At 35.7% G+C, this 23,367-nt stretch overlaps 3 protein-coding genes, 1 long non-coding RNA gene and 1 pseudogene across 7 annotated transcripts; 2 read left to right on the top strand and 3 right to left on the bottom strand.

The window, feature by feature from the left end:
• LOC100794917 (probable glutathione S-transferase) overlaps positions 1 to 23,367 on the bottom strand; it is a 44,008-nt pseudogene that overhangs the window by 14,468 nt on the left and 6,173 nt on the right.
• Positions 1,125 to 3,252, bottom strand: LOC102663787 (uncharacterized). The gene is made up of 5 exons (XM_041011677.1): positions 2,096 to 3,252; positions 1,769 to 2,007; positions 1,520 to 1,687; positions 1,369 to 1,401; positions 1,125 to 1,291 (listed from the first exon to the last, which is right to left on the bottom strand). Exons 2-5 carry the CDS (start codon positions 1,894 to 1,896, stop codon positions 1,156 to 1,158), a joined length of 465 nt encoding a protein of 154 aa, XP_040867611.1. The 5' UTR covers positions 1,897 to 2,007; positions 2,096 to 3,252; the 3' UTR covers positions 1,125 to 1,155.
• On the top strand, positions 5,979 to 6,637 carry LOC106797154 (uncharacterized). The gene is made up of 3 exons (XR_005889512.1): positions 5,979 to 6,103; positions 6,188 to 6,406; positions 6,502 to 6,637. It is a non-coding gene; the product is annotated as an uncharacterized lncRNA (long non-coding RNA).
• LOC121173904 (uncharacterized) lies at positions 6,626 to 8,242 on the top strand. 4 transcript variants are annotated; one of them, XR_005889511.1, is made up of 5 exons: positions 6,626 to 6,763; positions 6,843 to 7,514; positions 7,603 to 7,841; positions 7,923 to 8,090; positions 8,209 to 8,242. XR_005889511.1 is itself a non-coding variant. In XM_041011678.1 (2 exons), the coding sequence occupies exons 1-2, from the start codon at positions 6,698 to 6,700 to the stop codon at positions 7,098 to 7,100; spliced, it is 324 nt and encodes a 107-aa protein (XP_040867612.1). In that variant the 5' UTR covers positions 6,626 to 6,697; the 3' UTR covers positions 7,101 to 7,610. The 4 variants fall into 4 exon arrangements, 1 of the variants encoding a protein (XP_040867612.1); XR_005889510.1 differs by having other exon boundaries at positions 7,952 to 8,211; XR_005889509.1 differs by having other exon boundaries at positions 7,923 to 8,211.
• Positions 14,830 to 17,679, bottom strand: LOC102663871 (cyclin-dependent kinase B2-2). Its single transcript, XM_014770987.3, has 4 exons — positions 17,578 to 17,679; positions 15,762 to 15,852; positions 15,599 to 15,668; positions 14,830 to 15,049 (listed from the first exon to the last, which is right to left on the bottom strand). The coding sequence occupies exons 1-4, from the start codon at positions 17,614 to 17,616 to the stop codon at positions 14,938 to 14,940; spliced, it is 312 nt and encodes a 103-aa protein (XP_014626473.1). The 5' UTR covers positions 17,617 to 17,679; the 3' UTR covers positions 14,830 to 14,937.

Here is a 23,367-nt window from a genome sequence, read left to right as displayed (position 1 = left end):
TTCGTCCGCCATGGACATTAGGATGTCCTCACTGCTACCATTGGACGACCAGAGCATCCTGGCCGTGTTCGTGTTGCTGGAGCCGGTGTCACCATAAAGCAATACTTTGGATCGCCTTCACGAACGTCCCGCAGTTCTTCCGACATTTCTCTTGAAGACCTTCAACAGCTGACCCAACAAATCAGAGACCAACTTGAGGAGTCAATCACAGAAAAAGTGACTTGAAAGCTGATGGCATCTTTCAGCCAGATGCAGTCCTAGTTTCTGTCTCAGATGCAATCACAGGGACTTGCACTACCTCCAGAGCCAGAGATTGGTCCCCTAGGTCCTCGTGTCAGCACAAAGGAGAGTTGTGTTGCTCTCTCAGGGAACGATTCAGGGACGAGTGACTCAGAAAACTGCGGGCTATACATTGAAGAAAATCTTTCCCGCCTGGTTGCCCTAGGAAGACTTTATGAGGGATCCACAACAGTTCACAACATCCCTTTGTTGCATGGCCAAGTCAAGGTTTGTGTTGAGGAGGTTAAAGATGCAGAGGCTCTCGTTCCTGTACCCACTGACGATGTTACACTATTAGAAAATATGCTTTCTACATCGGTTTTTCAACCGATGTTGAAAGTACCGACGTTGATAGTATTATCGTTAACATCGGTTTTTCAAAAACCGATGTTAACGTAAAATTACCAACATCGGTTATATAAATAACCGATGTTGCTAATATGAATTACACCCAGAAAATTTATATTAATGTTGAAAGTTAACATCAGTTTTTATAAAAAACCGATGTTAACGAATGTGTTAATGTTGACAGTTAACATTGGTTTTTTTACATAGTTGTCTAACACCCTATGTTTGATTTCTAACTTTTAGATAATACTGTGTCCACTGTATACGAAGTGCCTTGAATCTCTCTGCTTCCAATGGTCTAACTTCATTAAAATACTACATGATCAAATAAAAAAATAAATTAATAATGTAATAACAATTATAAAAAAACCAAATTTGTTTGTAATAAACAATTACCGTCTCCCAATTATTCCTGAAAGATCCTAAGATTATCGTGGACATCCAGTTCATCACGTAGTAGCCACATTCAGTGATTCCTTTTTGTCTATTACACTAAATACATAATGAAATTTGGATATTAATTAAACGTTAACTACAATTAGTGTACACACACATAAAATATATATAAGTAGAACTTTTATTTAAATCACGTATCTTAATAACAATCCACTTAGCAGCAGCCTTGGATTTCGGTTGTGGAGTATCATCAAGTCCTTTCAAAGCACTAGTGTTGAATATAAGGAACATTAAAATATTGATGTTGAGTTATGCCAATGAAAATGTATTGAAAACAATATTGACCTGTTAATTATTCCCTTAAGGTAGTTGTCTGGCCTGTTATGCAAAGAACAAAATTAGACAACTAGGTTTTCCTTAGGTAGAATGACGACCATTTGCCAGTGTTATTGTAGTAGTATAGATTATCTAAATTCAATTATTGTGTTTGACTTACCTATTCAGATAGGCTCCAAGGTAAACATCTCGTTTTGAACTTTGTATCCAACTCTTGATGTAACTTTCGGATTCAAATTGTGAATGCCCAGATCTCTGAATGGACTGTGGCTCGAGGCATCCATACACATCAGAATTCCCTGCTCGCACACTTGTCTCAGTCAGATGGCTGTGTTGTTATGTCAAAGTTAATTATGTATGAATTTAAAACAATTACTTTGTTAATTAATATTAATCTAAAATGACTTACAGAATCCACAACTGTATAACACATATGCTGAGACATTGACCACCATGTGTAATTTCAGAGAGATCTTCGTGCTTTATATACAACGGGAAGTTTTGATTAAACACCCCGAATATGGTAGCATCCCACATAACCTGGAGCGGCTTCAAAAACAGTTATGAGATGGTCAATGTCATCAGGTACAGGGGATCATCGACCTCTTCATCCGGGCTTTCTGGAGGTTTTGCTGGAGACACAGCTGCCTATTGATAAAACATAGTTAATTAACAAGTTTTGATTACAGTGAACAAATTAATTGAAAAAAATAAACATATAATCAGAGTAAAATACCTGTTCTGATAAACGCTTCACAAGATGTGTTGGCCAAGCAAGGAAAGTGTTAAGTGCCTGCCCCACTAAGGTAACCTCGTCAGTGGGTACAGGAACGAGAGCCTCTGTATCTTTAACCTCCTCAACACCAACCTTGACTTGGCCATGCAACAAAGGGATATTGTGAACTGTTGTGGATCCCTCGTAAAGTCTTCCTAGGGCAACCAAGCGGGAAGGATTTTCTTCAATATATAGGCCGCATTTGTCTGAGTCACCCGTCCTTGGATCGTTCCCTGAGGGAGCAACACAACTCTCCCTTGTGCTGACACGAGGACCTGAGGGACCAACCTCTGGCTCTGGAGGTAGTGCAATTCCCTATGATTGCATCTGAGACTGAAACTGAGACTGCATCTGGCTGAAGGATTTCATCATCTTTTAAGTCACTTTTTCTGTGATTGACTCCTCCAGTTGGTCTCTGATTTGTTGGGTCAACTGTTCTAGGTCTTCAAGAGGCATGGAGGAAAAACTGCGGGATGTTCGTGAAGCTGATCCAAAGTATTGCTTTATGATGACACTGGTTCCAAAGAGGTCAACCGGATGAAGATGGAAAATATTATTGTCCTTGCATCAATTGTTTGAACGGAAGACGACAAATACTGGATGACATACGAGAGCATCTGTTGTGTGATGAAATTAAGAGAAATTATACAATGTGGATATGGCATGGTGAAATGACAGACATCCAGAGTGGGCAACAATCCGAACCGTTTGATGTAGAAATGGGAGATCGCTTGGAGGATATGATTCGTGACCTTGGACAAGAGTCTTTCCAGCAAGCACATGCCCCTGTGTATGAAAGATTGCAGGGTGACTCAAAGAAGCCTTTGTATCCGGGGTGCAACAATTCCTTGACGCTATTGTCGGCGGTGTTAAGTCTGGTTAATGTCAAGGCCAGATATGGATGGAGTGACAAAAGTTTTACTTCATTGCTTCAAATAGTGCACGATCTGCTTCCACAGGATAACGCATTGCCTAAAAGCTACTATCAGGCAAAGAAGATATTGTGTCCGATGGGTATGGAGTATCACAAGATTCATGCTTGCCCTAATGATTGCATACTGTACAGACATGAATTTGAAGAAATGTCAAAATGCCCTAGGTGTGGGGCGTCACGGTACAAGGTGAAGGATGATGAGGACTACAGTTCTGATGAAAACTCAAAGAAGAGCCCTCCAGCGAAGATGTTGTGGTATCTTCCCATCATTCCAAGGTTTAAGCGTTTATTTGCTAATGAGGACGACGCAAAAGATCTTACTTGGCATGCAAATGGGAGAAAATCTGATGGAATGGTCCGTCATCTAGCTGATTGCTCCCAGTGGAGGAAGATTGATAGTTTGTATCCGAATTTCGACAAAGAGGCAAGAAATCTTAGACTTGGACTAGCCAGTGATGGAATGAATCCATATGGCAATTTAAGCACTCAACACAGTTCATGGCCAGTTCTACTAGTAATTTACAATTTTCCGCCTTGGTTGTGCATGAAGCGAAAATACATGATGTTGTCTATGATGATATCAGGCCCAAGACAACCAGGAAATGACATTGATGTTTATCTAAGTCCGTTGATTGAAGACCTGAGAAAGTTGTGGGATGAGGGGGTTTTAGTGTTTGATGGGTTTCGCAAGGAGACTTTTCAAATGCGTGTAATGCTATTTTGTACCATTAATGACTTTCCAGCATATGGGAATCCCAGCGGTTACAGTGTTAAGGGTCATCTTGCATGCCCCATCTGTGAAGAAGACACAAGCTACATAAAACTGAAACATGGTAGAAAAACAGTGTACACTAGACATCGCCGTTTTCTAAAAGCTCATCACCCTTACAGAAGATTGAAAAAAGCTTTTAATGGAAGTCAAAAGCACGAAACTGCGCGGACACCGTTAACTGGTGAGCAGGTCTTCCAGCGGGTTGAACACCTTAATACTGTATTTGGAAAGACACAAAAGAAGGATAAAAGTAAGAGTTGCATATGGAAGAAAAGGTTCATTTTCTTTGATCTTCCATACTGGTATGATCTAGATGTTAGACATTGTATTGATGTTATGCATGTAGAGAAAAATGTATGTGACAGTGTCATTGGGACACTCCTTAACATTCAAGGCAAGACGAAAGATGGTCTAAATACCCGTCAAGATCTAGCTGACATGGACATACGATCGCAGTTGCATCCAAGGTCTGATGGTAAAAAAATATACTTGCCTCCAGCTTGTCATACTTTATCCAGAAAGGAGAAGATCAGTTTGTGCCAGTGTCTGCGCCAGGTTAAAGTACCACAAGGATACTCTTCAAATATTAAGAGCCTTGTGCAGTTCAAGGAGCTTAAACTGGTGGGGTTAAAGTCTCATGATTGTCACGTGTTGATGCAACAATTGTTAGCCGTGGCCATACGAGACATTTTGCCTAACAAAGTCAAATTAGCCATAACTCGCCTGTGCTTTTTCTTCAATGTCATATGTAGCAAAGTCCTTGATCCGGTCAAGTTTGATGACTTGGAAAACGAGGCTGTAATTATACTGTGCCAGTTGGAGATGTATTTTCCTCTTGCTTTCTTTGACATCATGGTCCACTTAATTGTTCACTTGGTCAGAGAAATCAAATGTTGTGGTCCTGTTTATTTGCGCTGGATGTACCCGGTTGAGCGTTACATGAAGATCTTAAAAGGGTATACCAAGAATCTACATCGTCCAGAAGCATCTATTGTTGAAAGGTACATCGCAGAAGAAGCCGTTGAATTTTGTTCAGAGTACATTGAAAAGGCTAAACCTGTCGGCCTTCCTGAGTCTCGCCATGACGATAGAGTGGGCGGTAAGGGTTCAAGAGGACTACATGTTATCACTCCAAGTGTAGAAGATTTGTTACAAGCTCACTTGTATGTATTGAATAACAGTAATGAAGTTTTGCCATACATAGTTCAGCATGAACATTTAGTCAAACAAAGTAATCCAAAAATGTCAAAGAATTGGGTCTTGAAAAATCGTAACAAGACTTTCTCTGATTGGTTTAAAGATACAATCTTTGCTGACAAAAATGCTTCTGAAACATTAAGAAAGCTAGCTCATGGGCCTAAAAGAAATGTTATAACTTGGCAAGGATACGACATAAACAAGTATTCCTTTTATACAAAAGCACAAGATGACAAAAGTAAAATGCAAAACAGCGGGGTCACCCTAAGGGCTGAATCTCAACACTTTGCAACTGTACATGATGACAATCCCTGTGTAGCTTCAATCCTTTACTTTGGCTTCATTGATGAAATATGGGAGCTTAACTATGTCAAATTTACTGTTTGTGTTTTCAAATGTAAGTGGGTTGACAGCAACACCCGTGTGCGGACTGATGATGTAGGATTTACGTTGGTAGACTTAAAGAAACTAGCTTACCAGAATGACCCTTTCATCATGGCAGAACAAGCTAAGCAAGTATTTTATGTGCAAGACCCTTGTGATGAAAGGTGGTCTGTGGTTCTAAACGGGAAAACAATTGGTGTTAATGTAGAAGATGATGATTCATACATGGACACTTATGTTAGTCCTTTGTCTACACAAATGACTTCTAACAACGTCGGAGAAGAAGAAGCTAACGACGTTCATGCTAATCGTAATGATCATGATGAATGAGAATTAATTAACATCGTCTAACTCAACTTTTTCTCTTTAAAGGACCATGGCTACTCCACCTGCCTTGCCTCCTCCTCCTCTTCCTCCTCCTCCTGCAGACGCTGATGCGTCTCCATTTACGTTGAAGCGGACACGCAAGGCGACACGGCTACGATCATTGGCCACTAGACCACCTGGGGCAGAAAGACCTGTGGTCAACGTCGATCCTGCTACCGGCAAGGCCGACGGTCCCCACAAGAAGAAATTAAGAACATATTTGGGGATTGTCGCTCATGATAAGGTCGACGTGACATATGACACCTGGAAGGAAGTCCCTACTGCTCAGAAGGATTTGATATGGGAGGATATTCAGGTATTTGAGTTTTCTTCGTTGATTTTCTTTAATAGTCTAAATTTGTTATTTACTTACAATAAAACCTAATTTATTATTTGTCAGGCAGAATTTCAAATCCCTGAAGCTTTTGACAGTAAGACAAAGAAGAAAATTCTTCAGATTGTCGGCGAGCGCTCGAGGCAGTTTAAATCTGACTTGACTAGGAAATGGGCACTTGCAGTCGACAAGGACGGTGTGGACGAAATTGTCTGTGAAAAATATGGCATTAGCAAGCAGAAATGAACTCAATTTTATCAGACCCGTAGAGACCCCTCATGGGAGGTATGTACTTTGTCATTTTAGTTGTTTTCCACAACAAAATCACTTCTTATAATTTATTGTAATAATCATTTTCATTAATGTTAAACTTTTGCAAGATGTACGGAAAAAGGCACAGGCCTCCCAGAAGCAAAACACTGCCCCCACGTATTGTCTCGTGGGGGTTATGAATATTTAGAAAAAAAGCTCATGGCTGAGAAGACAAAGAAAAGACTGGAAGAAGTTGCCTAGTCTGGAAGCACTGAGGGCATCATTGACCCTCCATCTCCCATCAGACACCACGTGAAATGGAAGATGGCTCGCACGAAGAAAACTGGACAGATGACGTCTGAGGCAGCAAAGAAAATAGCTGACAGGATTGTAAGTCATTTTTAATTAATAATTGTAATTATCTTTGTGTATTTTGTGAATTCCTTGGACAAATATGTGTTCGATACAGGACTCTTTGGACGAGCAGGCGTCACAGGGATCGTTCGTCCCCCATGGACGTCAGGATATCCTGACTTCTGCCAATGGGCGACCAGAGCACCCTGGCCGTCTTCGTGCTGTTGGAACCAGTGTCATCATAAAGCAATACTTTGGATCAGCTTCACGAACATCCCGCAGTTTTTCCTCCATGCCTCTTGAAGACCTAGAACAGTTGACCCAACAAATCAGAGACCAACTGGAGGAGTCAATCACAGAAAAAGTGACTTAAAAGATGATGAAATCCTTCAGCCAGATGCAGTCTCAGTTTCAGTCTCAGATGCAATCATAGGGAATTGCACTACCTCCAGAGCCAGAGGTTGGTCCCTCAGGTCCTCGTGTCAGCACAAGGGAGAGTTGTGTTGCTCCCTCAGGGAACGATCCAAGGACGGGTGACTCAGACAAATGCGGCCTATATATTGAAGAAAATCCTTCCCGCTTGGTTGCCCTAGGAAGACTTTACGAGGGATCCACAACAGTTCACAATATCCCTTTGTTGCATGGCCAAGTCAAGGTTGGTGTTGAGGAGGTTAAAGATACAGAGGCTCTCGTTCCTGTACCCACTGACGAGGTTACCTTAGTGGGGCAGGCACTTAACACTTTCCTTGCTTGGCCAACACATCTTGTGAAGCGTTTATCAGAACAGGTATTTTACTCTGATTATATGTTTATTTTTTTCAATTAATTTGTTCACTGTAATCAAAACTTGTTAATTAACTATGTTTTATCAATAGGCAGCTGTGTCTCCAGCAAAACCTCCAGAAAGCCTGGATGAAGAGGTCGATGATCCCCTGTACCTGATGACATTGACCATCTCATAACTGTTTTTGAAGCCGCTCCAGGTTATGTGGGATTCTACCATATTCGGGGTGTTTAATCAAAACTTCCCGTTGTATATAAAGCACGAAGATCTCTCTGAAATTACACATGGTGGTCAATGTCTCAGCATATGTGTTATACAGTTGTGGATTCTGTAAGTCATTTTAGATTAATATTAATTAACAAAGTAATTGTTTTAAATTCATACATAATTAACTTTGACATAACAACACAGCCATCTGACTGAGACAAGTGTGCGAGCAGGGAATTCTGATGTGTATGGATGCCTCGAGCCACAGTCCATTCAGAGATCTGGGCATTCACAATTTGAATCCGAAAGTTACATCAAGAGTTGGATACAAAGTTCAAAACGAGATGTTTACCTTGGAGCCTATCTGAATAGGTAAGTCAAACACAATAATTGAATTTAGATAATCTATACTACTACAATAACACTGGCAAATGGTCGTCATTCTACCTAAGGAAAACCTAGTTGTCTAATTTTGTTCTTTGCATAACAGGCCAGACAATTACCTTAAGGGAATAATTAACAGGTCAATATTGTTTTCAATACATTTTCATTGGCATAACTCAACATCAATATTTTAATGTTCCTTATATTCAACACTAGTGCTTTGAAAGGACTTGATGATACTCCACAACCGAAATCCAAGGCTGCTGCTAAGTGGATTGTTATTAAGATACATGATTTAAATAAAAGTTCTACTTATATATATTTTATGTGTGTGTACACTAATTGTAGTTAACGTTTAATTAATATCCAAATTTCATTATGTATTTAGTGTAATAGACAAAAAGGAATCACTGAATGTGGCTACTACGTGATGAACTGGATGTCCACGATAATCTTAGGATCTTTCAGGAATAATTGGGAGACGGTAATTGTTTATTACAAACAAATTTGGTTTTTTTATAATTGTTATTACATTATTAATTTATTTTTTTATTTGATCATGTAGTATTTTAATGAAGTTAGACCATTGGAAGCAGAGAGATTCAAGGCACTTCGTATACAGTGGGCACAGTATTATCTAAAAGTTAGAAATCAAACATAGGGTGTTAGACAACTATGTAAAAAAACCAATGTTAACTGTCAACAGTAACACATTCGTTAACATCGGTTTTTTATAAAAACTGATGTTAACTTTCAACATTAATATAAATTTTCTGGGTGTAATTCATATTAGCAACATCGGTTATTTATATAACCGATGTTGGTAATTTTACGTTAACATCGGTTTTTGAAAAACCGATGTTAACGATAATACTATCAACGTCGGTACTTTCAACATCGGTTGAAAAACCGATGTAGAAAGCATATTTTCTAATAGTGTAACATCGTCAGTGGATACAGGAACGAGAGCCTCTGCATCTTTAACCTCCTCAACACAAACCTTGACTTGGCCATGCAACAAAGGGATGTTGTGAACTGTTGTGGATCCCTCATAAAGTCTTCCTAGGGCAACCAGGCGGGAAAGATTTTCTTCAATGTATAGCCCGCATTTTTCTGAGTCACTCGTCCCTGAATCGTTCCCTGAGAGAGCAACACAACTCTCCTTTGTGCTGACACGAGGACCTAGGGGACCAATCTCTGGCTCTGGAGGTAGTGCAAGTCCCTGTGATTGCATCTGAGACAGAAACTAGGACTGCATCTGGCTGAAAGATGCCATCAGCTTTCAAGTCACTTTTTCTGTGATTGACTCCTCTAGTTGGTCTCTGATTTGTTGGGTCAGCTGTTGAAGGTCTTCAAGAGAAATGTCGGAAGAACTACGGGACGTTCGTGAAGGCGATCCAAAGTATTGCTTTATGGTGACACCGACTCCAGCAACACGAACACGGCCAGGATGCTCTGGTCGTCCAATGGTAGCAGTGAGGACATCCTAATGTCCATGGCGGACGAAAGATCCCTGTGACGCCTGCTCTTCCAAAGAATCTTGTACCGAACACATATTTGTCCAAGGAATTCACAGAATACACAAAGATAATTACAATTATTAATTAAAAATGACTTACAATTCTATCAGCTATTTCCTTTGGTGCCTCAAACGTCATTTGTCCAGTTTTTTTCGTGCGGGCCATCTTCCACTTCACGTGGCGTCTGATGGGAGATGGAGGGTCAATGACGCCCTCAGTGTTTCCAGACTGGGCAGCTTCTTCCAGTCTTTTCTTTGTCTTCTCAGCCATGAACTTTTGTTTTAAATATTCATAACCCCCACGAGACAATACGTGAGGGGCAGTATTTTGCTTCTGGATGGCCTGTACCTTTTTCTGCACATTAATGAAAATGATTATTACAATAAATTATAAGAAGTGATTTGTTGTGGAAAACAACTAAAATGACAAAGTATATACCTTTCATGAGGGGTCTCTGCGGGTCTGACAAAACTGAGTTCATTTCTCCTTGCTAATGCCATATTTTTCACAGACAATGTCATCCACATCGTCCTTGTCGCCTACAAGTGCCCATTTCTTAGGCAAGTCAGATTTAAACTACCTCCAGCGCTCGCCGACAGTCTGAAGAATTTTTTTCTTTGTCCTACTGTCAGAAGCTTCAGGGATTTCAAATTCTGCCTGACAAATAATAAATTAGGTTTTATTGTAAGTAAATAACAAATTTAGACTATTAAAGAAAATCAACAAAGAAAACTCAAATACCTGAATATCCTCCCATATCAAATCCTTCTAAGCAGTAGGGACTTCCTTCCAGTTGTCATATGTGACGTCGACCTTATCATGAGCGAAAATCCCCAAATATGTTCTTAATTTCTTCATGTGGGGACTGTCGGCCTTGCCGGTAGCAGAATCGACGTTGACCGCAGGTCTTTCTGCCCCAGGTGGTCTAGTGGCCAATAATCGTAGCCGTGTTGCCTTGCGTGTCCGCTTCAATGTAGATGGAAACGGTTATGCGTCTGCAGGAGGAGGAGGCGAGACAGGTGGAGTAGCCATGGTCCTTTAAAGAGAAAAAGTTGAGTTAGTTAATATTATCAAAAAACATTGTATGAGTTATGTAAATGAATGTACTAAAATGAAATACTATATTAGAAAATTACGTTAGACGATGTTAATTAATTCTCCTTCATCATGATCATTACGATTTTTATGTAGACAAAGGACTAACATAAGTGTCCATGTATGAATCATCATCTTGTACATTAACACCAATTGTTTTCCCGTGTAGAATCATAGACCACCTTTCATCACAAGGGTCTTGCACATAAAATACTTGCTTAGCTTGTTCTGCCATGATGAAAGGGTCATTCTGGTAAGCTAGTTTCTTTAGGTCTATCAACGTAAATCCTACATCATTAGTCTACACACTGGTGTTGCTGTCAACCCACTTACATTTGAAAACACAAACAGTAAATTTGACATAGTTAAGCTCCCATATTTCATCAATGAAGCCAAAGTAAGGGATTGAAGCTACACAAGAATTGTCATCATGTACAGTTGCAAAGTGTTGAGATTCAGCCCTTAGGGTGACCCCGCTATTTTGCATTGTACTTTTGTCGTCTTGTGCTTTTGTGTAAAAGGAATACTTGTTTATGTCGTATCCTTGCCAAGTTATAACATTTCTTTTAGGCCCATGAGTTAGCTTTCTTAATGTTTCAAAAGCATTTTCGTCAGCAAAGATTGTATCTTTAAACCAATCAGAGAAAGTCTTGTTATGATATTTCAAGACCCAGTTCTTTGACATTTATGGATTACTTTGTTTTTCTAAACGTTCATGCTGAACTATGTATGACAAAACTTCATTACTATTGTTCAACACATACAAGTGAGCTTGTAACAAATCTTCTACACTTGGAGTGATAACATGTAGTTCTCTTGAACCCTTACCGCCCACTTTGTCGTCATGGCAAGACTCAGGAAGGCCAACAGGTTTAGCCTTTTCAATGTACTCTGAACAAAATTCAACAGCTTCTTCTGTGATGTACCTTTCAACAATAGATGCTTCTGGACGATGTAGATTCTTGGTATACCCTTTTAAGATCTTCATGTAACACTCAACCGGGTGCATCCAGCGCAGATAAACAGGACCACAACATTTGATTTCTCTGACCAGGTAAACAATTAAGTGGACCATGATGTCAAACAAAGCAGGAGGAAAATACATCTCCAACTGGCACAGTATAATTGCAGCCTCATTTTTCAGGTCATCAAACTTAACAAGATCAAGGACTTTGCTATATATGGCATTGAAGAAAAAGCACAGACGAGTTATGACTAACATGACTTTGTTAGGCAAAATGTCTCGTATGGCCACGGCTAACAATTGTTGCATCAACACGTGACAATCATGAGAGTTTAACCCCACCAGCTTAAGCTCCTTGAACTGCACAAGGCTCTTAATATTTGAAGAGTATCCTTATGGGACTTTAACCCGGCGCAGACACTAGCACAAATTGATCTTCTCCTTTCTGGATAAAGTATGACAAGCTGGAGGCAAGTATATTTTTTTACCATCAGACCTTGGATGCAACTGCGATCGTATGCCCATGTCAGCTAGATCTTGACGGGTATTTAGACCATCTTTCGTCTTGCCCTGAATGTTAAGGAGTGTCCCAATGACACTGTCAAATACATTTTTCTCTACATGCATAACATCAATACAATGTCTAACATCTAGATCATACCAGTATGGAAGATCAAAGAAAATGGACCTCTTCTTCCATATGCAACTCTTACTTTTATCCTTCTTTTGGGTCTTTCCAAATACAATATTAAGGTGTTCAACCCGCTGGAAGACCTGCTCACCAGTTAACGGTATCCGCGCAGTTTCGTGCTCTTGATTTCCATTAAAAGTTTTTTCAATCTTCTATAAGGGTGATGAGCTTTTAGAAAACGGTGATGTTTAGTGTACACTGTTTTTCTATCATGTTTCAGTTGTATGTAGCTTGTGTCTTCTTCACAGATGGGGCATGCATGATGACCCTTAACACTGTAACTGCTGAGATTCCCATATGCTGGAAAGTCATTAATGGTATCCGCGCAGTTTCGTGCTCTTGATTTCCATATGCTGGAAGACCTGCTCACCAGTTAACGGTATCCGCGCAGTTTCGTGCTCTTGATTTCCATTAAAAAAAATTTTCAATCTTCTGTAAGGGTGATGAGCTTTTAGAAAACGGTGATGTTTAGTGTACACTATTTTTCTATCATGTTTCAGTTGTATGTAGCTTGTGTCTTCTTCACAGATGGGGCATGCATGATGACCCTTAACACTGTAACCGCTGGGATTCCCATATGCTGGAAAGTCATTAATGGTACAAAAAAGCATTGCACGCATTTGAAAAGTCTCATTGCGAAACTCATCAAACACTAAAACCCCCCTCATCCCACAACTTTCTCAGGTCTTCAATCAATGGACTCAGATAAACATCAATGTCATTTCTTGGTTGTCTTGGGCCCGATATCATCATAGACAACATCATGTATTTTCGCTTCATGCACAACCAAGGCAAAAAATTGTAAATTACTAATAGAACTGGCCATGAACTATGTTGAGTGCTTAAATTTCCATATGGATTCATTCCATCACTGGCTAGTCCAAGCCTAAGATTTTCTGCCTCTTTGCCGAAATCCGGAAACAAACTATCAATCTTCTTCCACTGGGAGCAATCAGCTGGATGACGGACCATTCCATTAGATTTTCTCTCATTTGCATGTCAGGTAAGATCTTTTGCGTCATCCTCATTAGCAAATAAACACTTAAACCTTGGAATGATGGGAAGATACCACAACACCTTCGCTGGAGGGTCCACACCTCGGGCATTTTGACATTTCTTCAAATTCATGTCCTCATCATCCTTCACCTTGTATCGTGACGCCCCACACCTAGGGCATTTTGACATTTCTTCAAATTCATGTCTGTACAATATGCAATCATTAGGGCAAGCATGAATCTTCTAATACTCCATACCCATTGGACACAATATCTTCTTGTCCTGATAGTAGCTTTTAGGCAATGTGTTATCCTGTGGAAGCAGATCATGCACTATTTGAAGCAATGAAGTAAAGTTTTTGTCACTCCATCCATATCTGGCCTTGACATTAACTAGACTTAACACCGCCGACAATAGCGTCAAGGAATTATTGCACCCCGGATACAAAGGCTTCTTTGAGTCACCATGCAATCTTTCATACACAGGGGCATGTGCTTGCTGGAAAGACTCTTGTCCAAGGTCACGAATCATATCCTCCTAACGATCTCCCATTTCTACATCAAACGGTTTGGATTGCTGCCCACTCTGCATGTCTGTCATTTCACCATGCCATATCCATGTCGTATAATTTCTCTTAATTCCATCACACAACAAATGCTCTCGTATGTCATCCAGTATTTGTCGTCTTCCGTTCAAACAATTGAGCAAGGACAATAATATTTTCCATCTTCATCCGGTTGATCTCTTTCTGAAGCAAATTGTAAGAATTGTTTGACGCCTTCCTCATATTCTGGGCTGATGCGACTTTCATTCATCTAACTTCGATCCATCTAAGTAATAACTCGGTCATACTCTCAAAGTTATTCGATGCATGAAAATCTCACTTTTTTTATTATAGGTGTGGCCCTATCCCATTCGGGAAGACCGTCTTTTATGGTAGCTTCATACATCAGGGTTAATTCTATTTTGTTAAATTTGACAAAATTTTTGCAGCATATTGCATTGGTCACCAAGTGCACGACATGAAATCGATGAAATTAATTTCCCGATAATCAAGTATGCACTCATAGAACAACTAGAAATGCATTACCGAAATTTCATTAAATTAAACAAAATAATTTTAACCTTAACACATGAATCTACCATAAAAATATCAGTCTTCCCAAACTGTCCAAACGGACAATTCAAGATTGAATACAATGATTAATGCAAACTGTCCGCAAGAATCATTGCATCCAATCTCAAACGGGAATCTAAGGTTCACTCATCATGAACACAATTTGTATAGCATATATCAATTGTCATTAATGGCAGTGAACACGTAATAAAAATATTCATTGGTAACAAACATTTGTACTTGTGATGATGAGCAGCACGGTCCAAAATGAAAGCAAGAATCAAAGAAATAACTGAATGAACACCTACATCAATCATCATTCCGAAAAAAAAATATCAATATGAATGCTACACTCAGAAGCAAAACTCTATAGTATCGACTCATGTAATTGCTACTCAAAGTTAGTTTAGTTGCTAAGGATATAATTCATATTTCATAAAATCTATAAATACCTACTCAAAGTTAGCGAGAAGATTGATATATTCAACCTTGTGGGTATACTGTTGGAGTTGCCAAGTGGTAAAGAATTGATGAGCACTCATCTCTTTCGGAGTGGGCATGGCGCTGTATTTTGGTTAATTATTGTTAATGCTAATATATATGTATAAGCAATTTATTTTATTTTTTAGTCCATGTTGTTAGTTCTCTAACAGAGGTGTAAAATCGTCATAAAGTAGGAACACAGGAACTAAAACTTAAAAAAGATCCAGTCCAAGATCAGAAGTTGGAACAACCATTGATACTTTGAGGGTTCCATTGGGGGTTGTACTCATGCTAGTTCCTTAGTTTATTCAATCCTAGCCACACCTCTTCATTAGGAGTACCCAATGAAGATTATTAAATTAGAATTATATATACATAATGAAGCTAATTAAGCATGTGACACACATATCTAATATCGTTAATATCATTAAATGAGAGAGATCAAAGGATAAAATAACTAAAACTTAAGGTTTTAAAAAAATTACTATTAATTTTTATAAAACAAAAAAGATTACATAAACTAACAAAAAGGACTAACATAATTTTTTTAAAAATGTCTTAAAAATTACTTTAGACTTCAATAACCATTGAGTCACCTCTGTGCTAAACCATAAACCTTAAATATTGTACCTGAATATACGAAGGAGTTGTCGCAGCTCGGTATCACCTAGAAAGAGTGGTTGTTTGGTGACAAGTTCAGCTACAATTGAGATGCAATTAGTATTATTAGAAAAGCCTCTACAACTCTTCCTAATATACAAACCAGAAGATCCTTGAATCCTCATGTTCTTACCAAATATGTAGCCAACGGACCACTTGTTGACTGTTGAGTAATGGGTAGCTCCCAAGAGGACTTCAGGAGCTCTATACCACAGGGTTAGTATCTGAAAATAGATACATATATTGGCATACAAAGGTTTAATATTAACCAAGGTAGAGAAAAATAGACACAAAAAAAAATTCTCTTTTTACCTCATGTGTATATTAATTGCTTGATTGGCACTGAATTTAAAATGTTTGAGCTAGTCCAAGATCAGCCATTTTAAGCATCACTATTTTTTTGGTCCGTCAAGAGCAAGAGGTTATGAGACTAGTCTTTTTTTTACCAATAAATATTAATTATTAATTTATTAGGTTTTTTTTTAGAAAAAGAGATCAAATCTATGAATTTTTCATTATTTTCTTATTTCATAATTACCAAATTAATCTTATATAAAATCGGTTGTTTCACTAATTGTTCTATTCTAAAGATGAATTTTAGATATGGGTGTAAAATTCCTAAAAAAAAAAAAGGAAACCTGAACAACATGGTTAATAAAGTAGAAAAATATTTTAATATAAAAATAGTTAATTAAAATAATTAATATTTAAAAATATATCAAATGCTTAAGAGAATATTTTATAAAAAAAATTGCATTTAAATTATATGTTATCATCTTAATGACATTGACCTCCATATTTGTATCTAAATTTCTAAATTTTGGCCACTGATTGTATAAGTCTATAAGAGTTCATCAACCAAATGAAAAAATTTATATATATTTATTAATCATGTTATTCTTTTATCTTATTCCTCCTAAATGAAAACTTAGATAAAAACAGTGGTAGCATATCTTGCCAGCCAACTATTTAGGTGACAAGTTTAGTACAGGTCAATATAATAAATATCGGTAAATTTTATATACTATCTTGTTTAATGAATCAATCATCATCTTACAATATGCATAGGAGTGTAACATAAATACCCTGCATCTCCATTCTTCTTTTGAAAATTGTTGAAATTGAAAGCAAGTCAAGTGACCAAAACATACTGATTTTTTTTGGAAGTTAAGTTGGGCGTAACATAAATTGTTCATGTATAGATTCTTTCTGCATAGGAGTGTTGTGGAATCAGATTCATTCTAGCATATATTGCCATTCAGCTACTTTCTAATGGCTGTGCAGATTCTCATTCATGCTATGCTTTTGGGTGTCAGAATATTACTTCTTTCAAGTGGCCAGGAGTATTTTATAAACATTAATTAGCCAGGCCATTTCATTATATATATATCTTGTAACTTTCAGAAATGCTTAGAAAACTTCCACTGGACCCTTAGAAAGTCCACCAATCATGTTCCAACTAGTAGCAATAAAATAAATCCCTATCCCCCTGCACTAACCCAGCACGTATGAAAGGCACCCAAAGCTACACACCACTAAACCTGATAAAAGCCACTAATTGCGGACATGTCCCTACACCAACGTGTATATCAATACTTTACAGCATCACCATAAAGAATTTGAATACCATTCATAGAAAGAGAAATGAAATCCCTTAAGTTTTGCATTTATCCAATCCCAAGATCTATATTTGATTTCAGAAGCTGCAGAACCAATTAGCTTCTTCGTCACCCAAGATAATCTAATTTTGTCTATATATAACATTCGAAAATCGATATATATAACATACTATTTACTTAGGATCAATCTAATCTCAATTATAACATTCGAAAATGTATAAAAACACAATGATGAAAGCATTAAGAAAATCGATATAACATTGTTCTAACTATATTATCGACGCAATTGGAATTAAAATGTGAGTTTGGAAGGTGCGGCTTTGCACTTACAAGACATCTGCTGCTGCTATGGCTACACTCCGATTCCATCCACGTTACGGTGGCGGTGGATTCAGAAGAGGAAAAACTGAAAAAGCCCTAATTCTAAAACCCTTCATTTTGTTTTTATTATATTTAAAGGGTTCATTGCGGGTTAACCCGTTAAACTATTTGACCCGAATAAATTCAACAAGTCTCATCTAATTACCCAACTGAGGAAAAATCATCACTATTTAAATATCATTTTTCTAATTTGCTAAGAAAATCCATCACTATTTAAATATAATTCTTTTTCTTTGTTTTTTTCCTAAATAATTTTTTTTATTAAATTTATTAACAAAAAATTCACATAATTAACAAATGAGGTTAAAAATAATACAAAAAATGACAAATGTAATAAAAATAAATTACATGCGGATTATAATTAACTCTAAATTTAAAGACTTAAAACATAATTTTCGTGTCATGAAAATATTTTTATTTTTGTTCTGAAAATTTTGTTTAAAAATAATGAAAATATCATTTTTTTTAAATCCTACAAATATATGAGAATTATAATTATTTAAATTAAACCACTGTAAGATATATTTTCAATAAATCAAATTAATATATACAAATATTTTAATTTACTTTAAATTTAAAGATAATACGATAATATAAATATAATAAGATTTCATAGAATTTTTAAACAATATTCTCCATCTACCTTTTTAAGAAGAAAAAGGCTAATTTTTTATTTTTATAATAATTAAATAAAAATATATTAATAAATTTTTTTAATTTTTTTATGATATAATTGTTTTTACCAACATTCTATAAAAAATTCTATAAAAGTTAAACTCTATTATTAAAAACAGTTTTTTATATTTTCAAATTAACTAATATCAAATAATTTATATAAATGTGTGTTATATTTAAATGATAATCTTGAAATAATAAAATTAAAATTACAAAATTCATTTTAAAAATTTAATTTAATTTTTAAATGCTTACCTTTTGAATTTATTATTGTTTATTAATAATTTTATTTTTTAATTAAAATATAATTAATAACGCAATATATGATTTTTTTTAAAATATAAAAATAATTAAAAAAAATTATATTAACATCGGTTTTTTCAAAAAATCGATGTTAACATATTATACGTTAACATCGGTTTTTCAAAAAATCGATGTTAACATATCATACGTTAACATCGGTTTTCCAAAAACTGATGTTAACATCATTAGTTAACATCGGTTTTTGAAAAACTAATGTTAACGTGTATGCATTAACATCGGTTTTTTGGAAAATAGATGTTAACATAACATTTGTTAACATCGGTTTTTGAAAAACCGATGTTAACGTGTATGCATTAACATCAGTTTTTTAGAAAACCGATGTTAAGAAGGATACTTTATTTTCAAATATGTCACCGCGTTTAACTTTAACATCGGTTTTGATGTTAATAAGTCGATGTTAAAATTGCTTTTTGTAGTAGTGCAAGATACTTATTTGGAAAATGAATCCTATGATTCTGCAATTACTTGTAGACATACTAAATGACAAAACTAATTAAGAAGTCCTTGTATCTAGATCTAAGTGTTGTATAAAAATAGAATTTTACCCAAAAAATATGGTGGGTTCTCCAATGGACAAAAGGATATGGTCTACCATAGAACATTTTTTGTTTTTGTTTTTACGTATTGGTGCAAAATCGTGGCGTCCTTATGTGAGTGTTGTGTTGGTTCAGTCATCAGTTGCAGTGATGCAGCTCCCGTGGTTTCTCAAAATATAGAGCCATATATCAAGATCCCCTGTGTCTTGTGCTTTATATGATATCCTCGTATGGGTGAAACTAGTCGTGATTTCTAAATCGTTTCTGCAAAATGACTTAACATGCCTTTAGTTAGTTATGTAATATTGACATACATTAACATACAATTTAACATTGATACACAGATGAAACACCACAATCTCTATCTCACAGCTCGCTAGCTCTCTCAGGTCAAAATCTTTGGAAAATTAAGGTTATCATCACAATGCCATACAACATTTTTTTTATCATAACATTGATGCATAACATTCATCAATTTTATTAATGACTAATTTCTGTTAAAAAATTTGATTGACCACCTCCAATGGAAGTCTTCTTTCAAATTGTATTTTTTTTTCATTCACAAGACTCGAACTCAATGTCTTGTTTAAGAAGACTGAGTTCAGTTCCGACTAACTATTTATTGGTAAAAAAATCATAATTCAATTGCTCTAGTTAATTATTGCCTGATAAAATGAGTTAGTTCGGGGTTGGACTTTGCACGTATAATGAGAGGCCACTGTAATACATGTCTGCTCTAAAGAATTTTATTTTTTTTTTGTACTTTTATTTAGGGATTAAGATATCCACTATACCTAGCATCAACTCAAGTGAAAATAGTGATTGTGTTATTACACATGCAATGCATTGCGGGGTCCTGATGCTCTTTGGTACCAATATTAATCGGACATGCCTTGGTTACTTCTTGTGCAATGATTAATGAGACATTTCGAATTGAAGAAATGGTTGCCAAGACAATATAAGTAAGTGGTAGGTTGAGTGAATATTGTCTAGGGTGGAAACTTTTTGGCAACATATATACTTTCACTTCAAAACCACGTCAATTTGGCTTGAAAAAAGTTAGGAAGCTACTCTTGGTAGCTTTTGCTTGGTTGTGGATCCAATCTCACGAACAGGGACAATTAACCACGCTGTGAATCGAAGTGTACTGATGAGAGAGAATTTTGGTGTGTCAGAACATGCGCATGTGAATGGGTGATTAATTGAAGTGTGTCAATTTTTTATGGCAAGAGAAAAAGGAGAGAGTATTTTTTTGTTGAGTATAAAAATTTAGGGAAGGGGATTAATTCTAGTTCAAGGTGTTCCAACTTTCGTATTCAAGGAATACTTACTGAAGTAGTCACATTTATCTCACCCCAAAAAAATAAGTCAGAGTTTGACATGCGACATGCCATATGTGAGACAGTATCTTATTCTATTCGCGCGGTTAATCCCTTGAGTTAGAGAAAACAGAGAAAAGTTACCTTAGAGTGCAAGTGAAAATAAAAAAGATAATGGAAAGATGCCTAAATAATGGGATGTGTTTGTGCCTCCCCAAATATGCGAGATTGTTATTTAATAAATTTTGGATAAAGATAAAATAAAGGAAAACAAAAGAAATACTTTTTGATTATTTTAGAAACAAAAGTCAAATGAAAATCTTGAATAGTAATTTTTTTTTGTCCAGATAACCAGTGTCTTAAGGTATTAGTTAAAAATTAAAATGAAAAACTATTTAGTGTAAAAATAATAAGAGAACCTAAAAATAATACCACTACTAAATATATTTTTCTACGATGGATATTTTGAATATTCTACATCACTTATCAATGTTGTACTAGCTAACGTAGTAGAAAACTCTTAGAAAAAATATTCTTTTAAAATAGTTTTTAGTTGAAAATTATCTTAAAAAAATAGATTTTTTAAAACGTCTTAAAATGTATTTTTTTTAAAAAAATATAATAAAATAAAATATACTAAAAATTATAAAATATATTTTTTAATATATATATATATATATATATATATATATATATAAAATTCTAAGACGATCCTATGAAAAAATTATTTTAAAATATAGATATTCTAAAACATTTTTTTTAAAATGTTTTTTATTTAAAAAAAATCAAAAAATCATTTTCTTTCATGCGTACTCTTCACGAATGAATATAAAATTCAACTAGTGCCAAGGTTGTACCGCTTCCGAATAAAGATTCTTGCATTAAATTTTGATTTCACCATTACGTTTTAATGTTTCAAAGTCTTAAATAGTTGTCTCACTTTTTCTCTCTCAACTGCTACCCTGCATTTTATGTTCCCCAAATTTCCTTTTATATTCCCAAGTCTGAAAAAGCATCAATTACTTTTTATATCTCTCACCTAAAGTCTATTTCAAACATTCACTATCCTCGATTCGACCAAAATATACGTAAAATATAACATTAAAAAAATGTACAAAACAAAAACAGTAATTTCAGTAGATTTGTATAATTAAAAATATGTACAAAATAAAGACAGTGAATACCTGCATATAATCTCTATACATGCTAATATTTTCACGTTACAATTTTTAATTAAACGTAAGCTAAAATTATAACTTGTTGAATATATATAATTCACGTTAATGTTTGGGATTTAGAAATAAAATTAGTTATATATAACTTGTTGAATATATATTTAAATAGTTTAAAAGATAAATAAAATAAACAGGTTAAGTTGAGCTAAGAAAACATTTTGAATTTATTGGAAACAAAATTATATATCTAAAGTTACATCAGTATAAAATCCTAACCAAGATGTTGCTTATTACTAAAATAACGTTTATCTTTAATTAAGATTCTTGAATTAAAATGTTAATTAAAAGCACATGATGAAAAACCAAAACAAACGATAATAATAACAATATAATAAAATCAATTACAACAAATTAATTTACTCTAATTGAAACAATCCTAACTACAGTACTAGTTACAGTAATGGTAATGAATCTTATAAATTAATTTGTGATGGATGTGACGATACATCATGAAAATAAATTAAACAATCTCACGTATATCACAACCAAGAAAATGTAGCTTAGATCAACTAGACCTTACCTTATTGACATGTAGCTTAGATCATCTTCCAGCTGTATGCGTTTTCCCCTCCAAAATCAGTGGAACCTTACCTTATTGACATGTAAGCATTATTGAAGTGAACGTATATGCCCTATATGAAGTAGATTCAAAAGTGAATTACAGAACAGTTCAAATTTCCTAAGAAAAAGATTAAATGAGAACACCAAATATTAAAATGCTAAGTTGTATGGTACAATAGTTTCCGATAATCAATAAATAAGTATTGTTGAAATGATATATCAAACAGCTTAGAAACACAGGATTGAAGAGGTTCTCGGCTTTCTCATAATAAGCAGTTTTCCACACACAATTCAAACACCATGAGTAAGACAATGAAAAAAAACAAAATTAATCATACAAAAAAAAAAAAGAGAAACAGAAAAAGATCTAATATTTGTTGAAACTCAAAATATGCGAAGTCTCACAAGAAAACGTTTGTGGACTGGTACGTTTATTCAATGCAAAGCATGACTTATATAAGCCTTACAAACTCTCAGAAACAAACTAACTGACACGACAACTAAGTGGCACTAAAATAGGAGTAAATAAAGCAACTAATAAAAAAACCATTCAGCCCTATAATATAGGAGCATTATTGACACGTAAATAACTAACATTCCCTCCCTTAAGCTTTAGCTTATTTCAGTAACTTTAACTACACCAAGCATGTGTCTGAACTTCTCAAATTGATCGAGCTTCACAGCTGTAGTCATCATGCCAGCCACTTGTTCATTAGTATTGTAGTATTTCAGTTGAACTACTTGATCATTCACCAGATCTCTGAGAAAGTGGAATCTCACTGCAATATGCTTACTTCTTCCATGGAGAACATGATTCTTGGATAGTTGAATTGTAGACTTGTTGTCACATAAAATTTCAGTGGCTTCTTTTTCTTCTAACCCAAGATGCTCCAGAATTCTTCTAAGCCAAATGCATTGACATGCACAAGATGTTGCAGCAATGTATTCAGCCTCAGTAGTAGATAAACTAGCTACAGGCTGCTTTTTCGAAGCCCATGATACAGCTGCAGTTCCCATCATAAATACTGATCCAGAGGTGCTTCTTCTATCATCTAAGTCTCCTGCATAGTTGCTATCACTGTAGGCTGA

Source organism: Glycine max, chromosome 18 (assembly GCF_000004515.6).
Source record: "Glycine max cultivar Williams 82 chromosome 18, Glycine_max_v4.0, whole genome shotgun sequence".
Lineage (NCBI taxonomy): Eukaryota > Viridiplantae > Streptophyta > Magnoliopsida > Fabales > Fabaceae > Glycine > Glycine max.
The sequence above is the reverse complement of the archived record's forward strand: the minus strand, read 5'-3'. Positions and strand labels throughout refer to the sequence as shown.

What these genes read in the sequence shown, in the direction of transcription:
- LOC102663787 (XM_041011677.1), bottom strand. Translation starts at nt 1,896, where the DNA reads ATGTGGGATGCTACCATATTCGGGGTGTTTAATCAAAACTTCCCGTTG. An exon ending in CTTGGAGCCTATCTGAATAG is followed by an intron (nt 1,402 to 1,519) that starts GTAAGTCAAACA and finishes TTTGCATAACAG; the next exon opens with GCCAGACAACTACCTTAAGG. An exon ending in CTTAAGGGAATAATTAACAG is followed by an intron (nt 1,292 to 1,368) that starts GTCAATATTGTT and finishes ATTCAACACTAG; the next exon opens with TGCTTTGAAAGGACTTGATG.
- LOC121173904 (XM_041011678.1), top strand. Translation starts at nt 6,698, where the DNA reads ATGGCTCGCACGAAGAAAACTGGACAGATGACGTCTGAGGCAGCAAAG. An exon ending in AGAAAATAGCTGACAGGATT is followed by an intron (nt 6,764 to 6,842) that starts GTAAGTCATTTT and finishes TGTTCGATACAG; the next exon opens with GACTCTTTGGACGAGCAGGC.
- LOC102663871 (XM_014770987.3), bottom strand. Translation starts at nt 17,616, where the DNA reads ATGGAATCGGAGTGTAGCCATAGCAGCAGCAGATGTCTT. An exon ending in GTCCGTTGGCTACATATTTG is followed by an intron (nt 15,669 to 15,761) that starts GTAAGAACATGA and finishes TCTCAATTGTAG; the next exon opens with CTGAACTTGTCACCAAACAA. An exon ending in CAACTCCTTCGTATATTCAG is followed by an intron (nt 15,050 to 15,598) that starts GTACAATATTTA and finishes ACCAAAATACAG; the next exon opens with CGCCATGCCCACTCCGAAAG.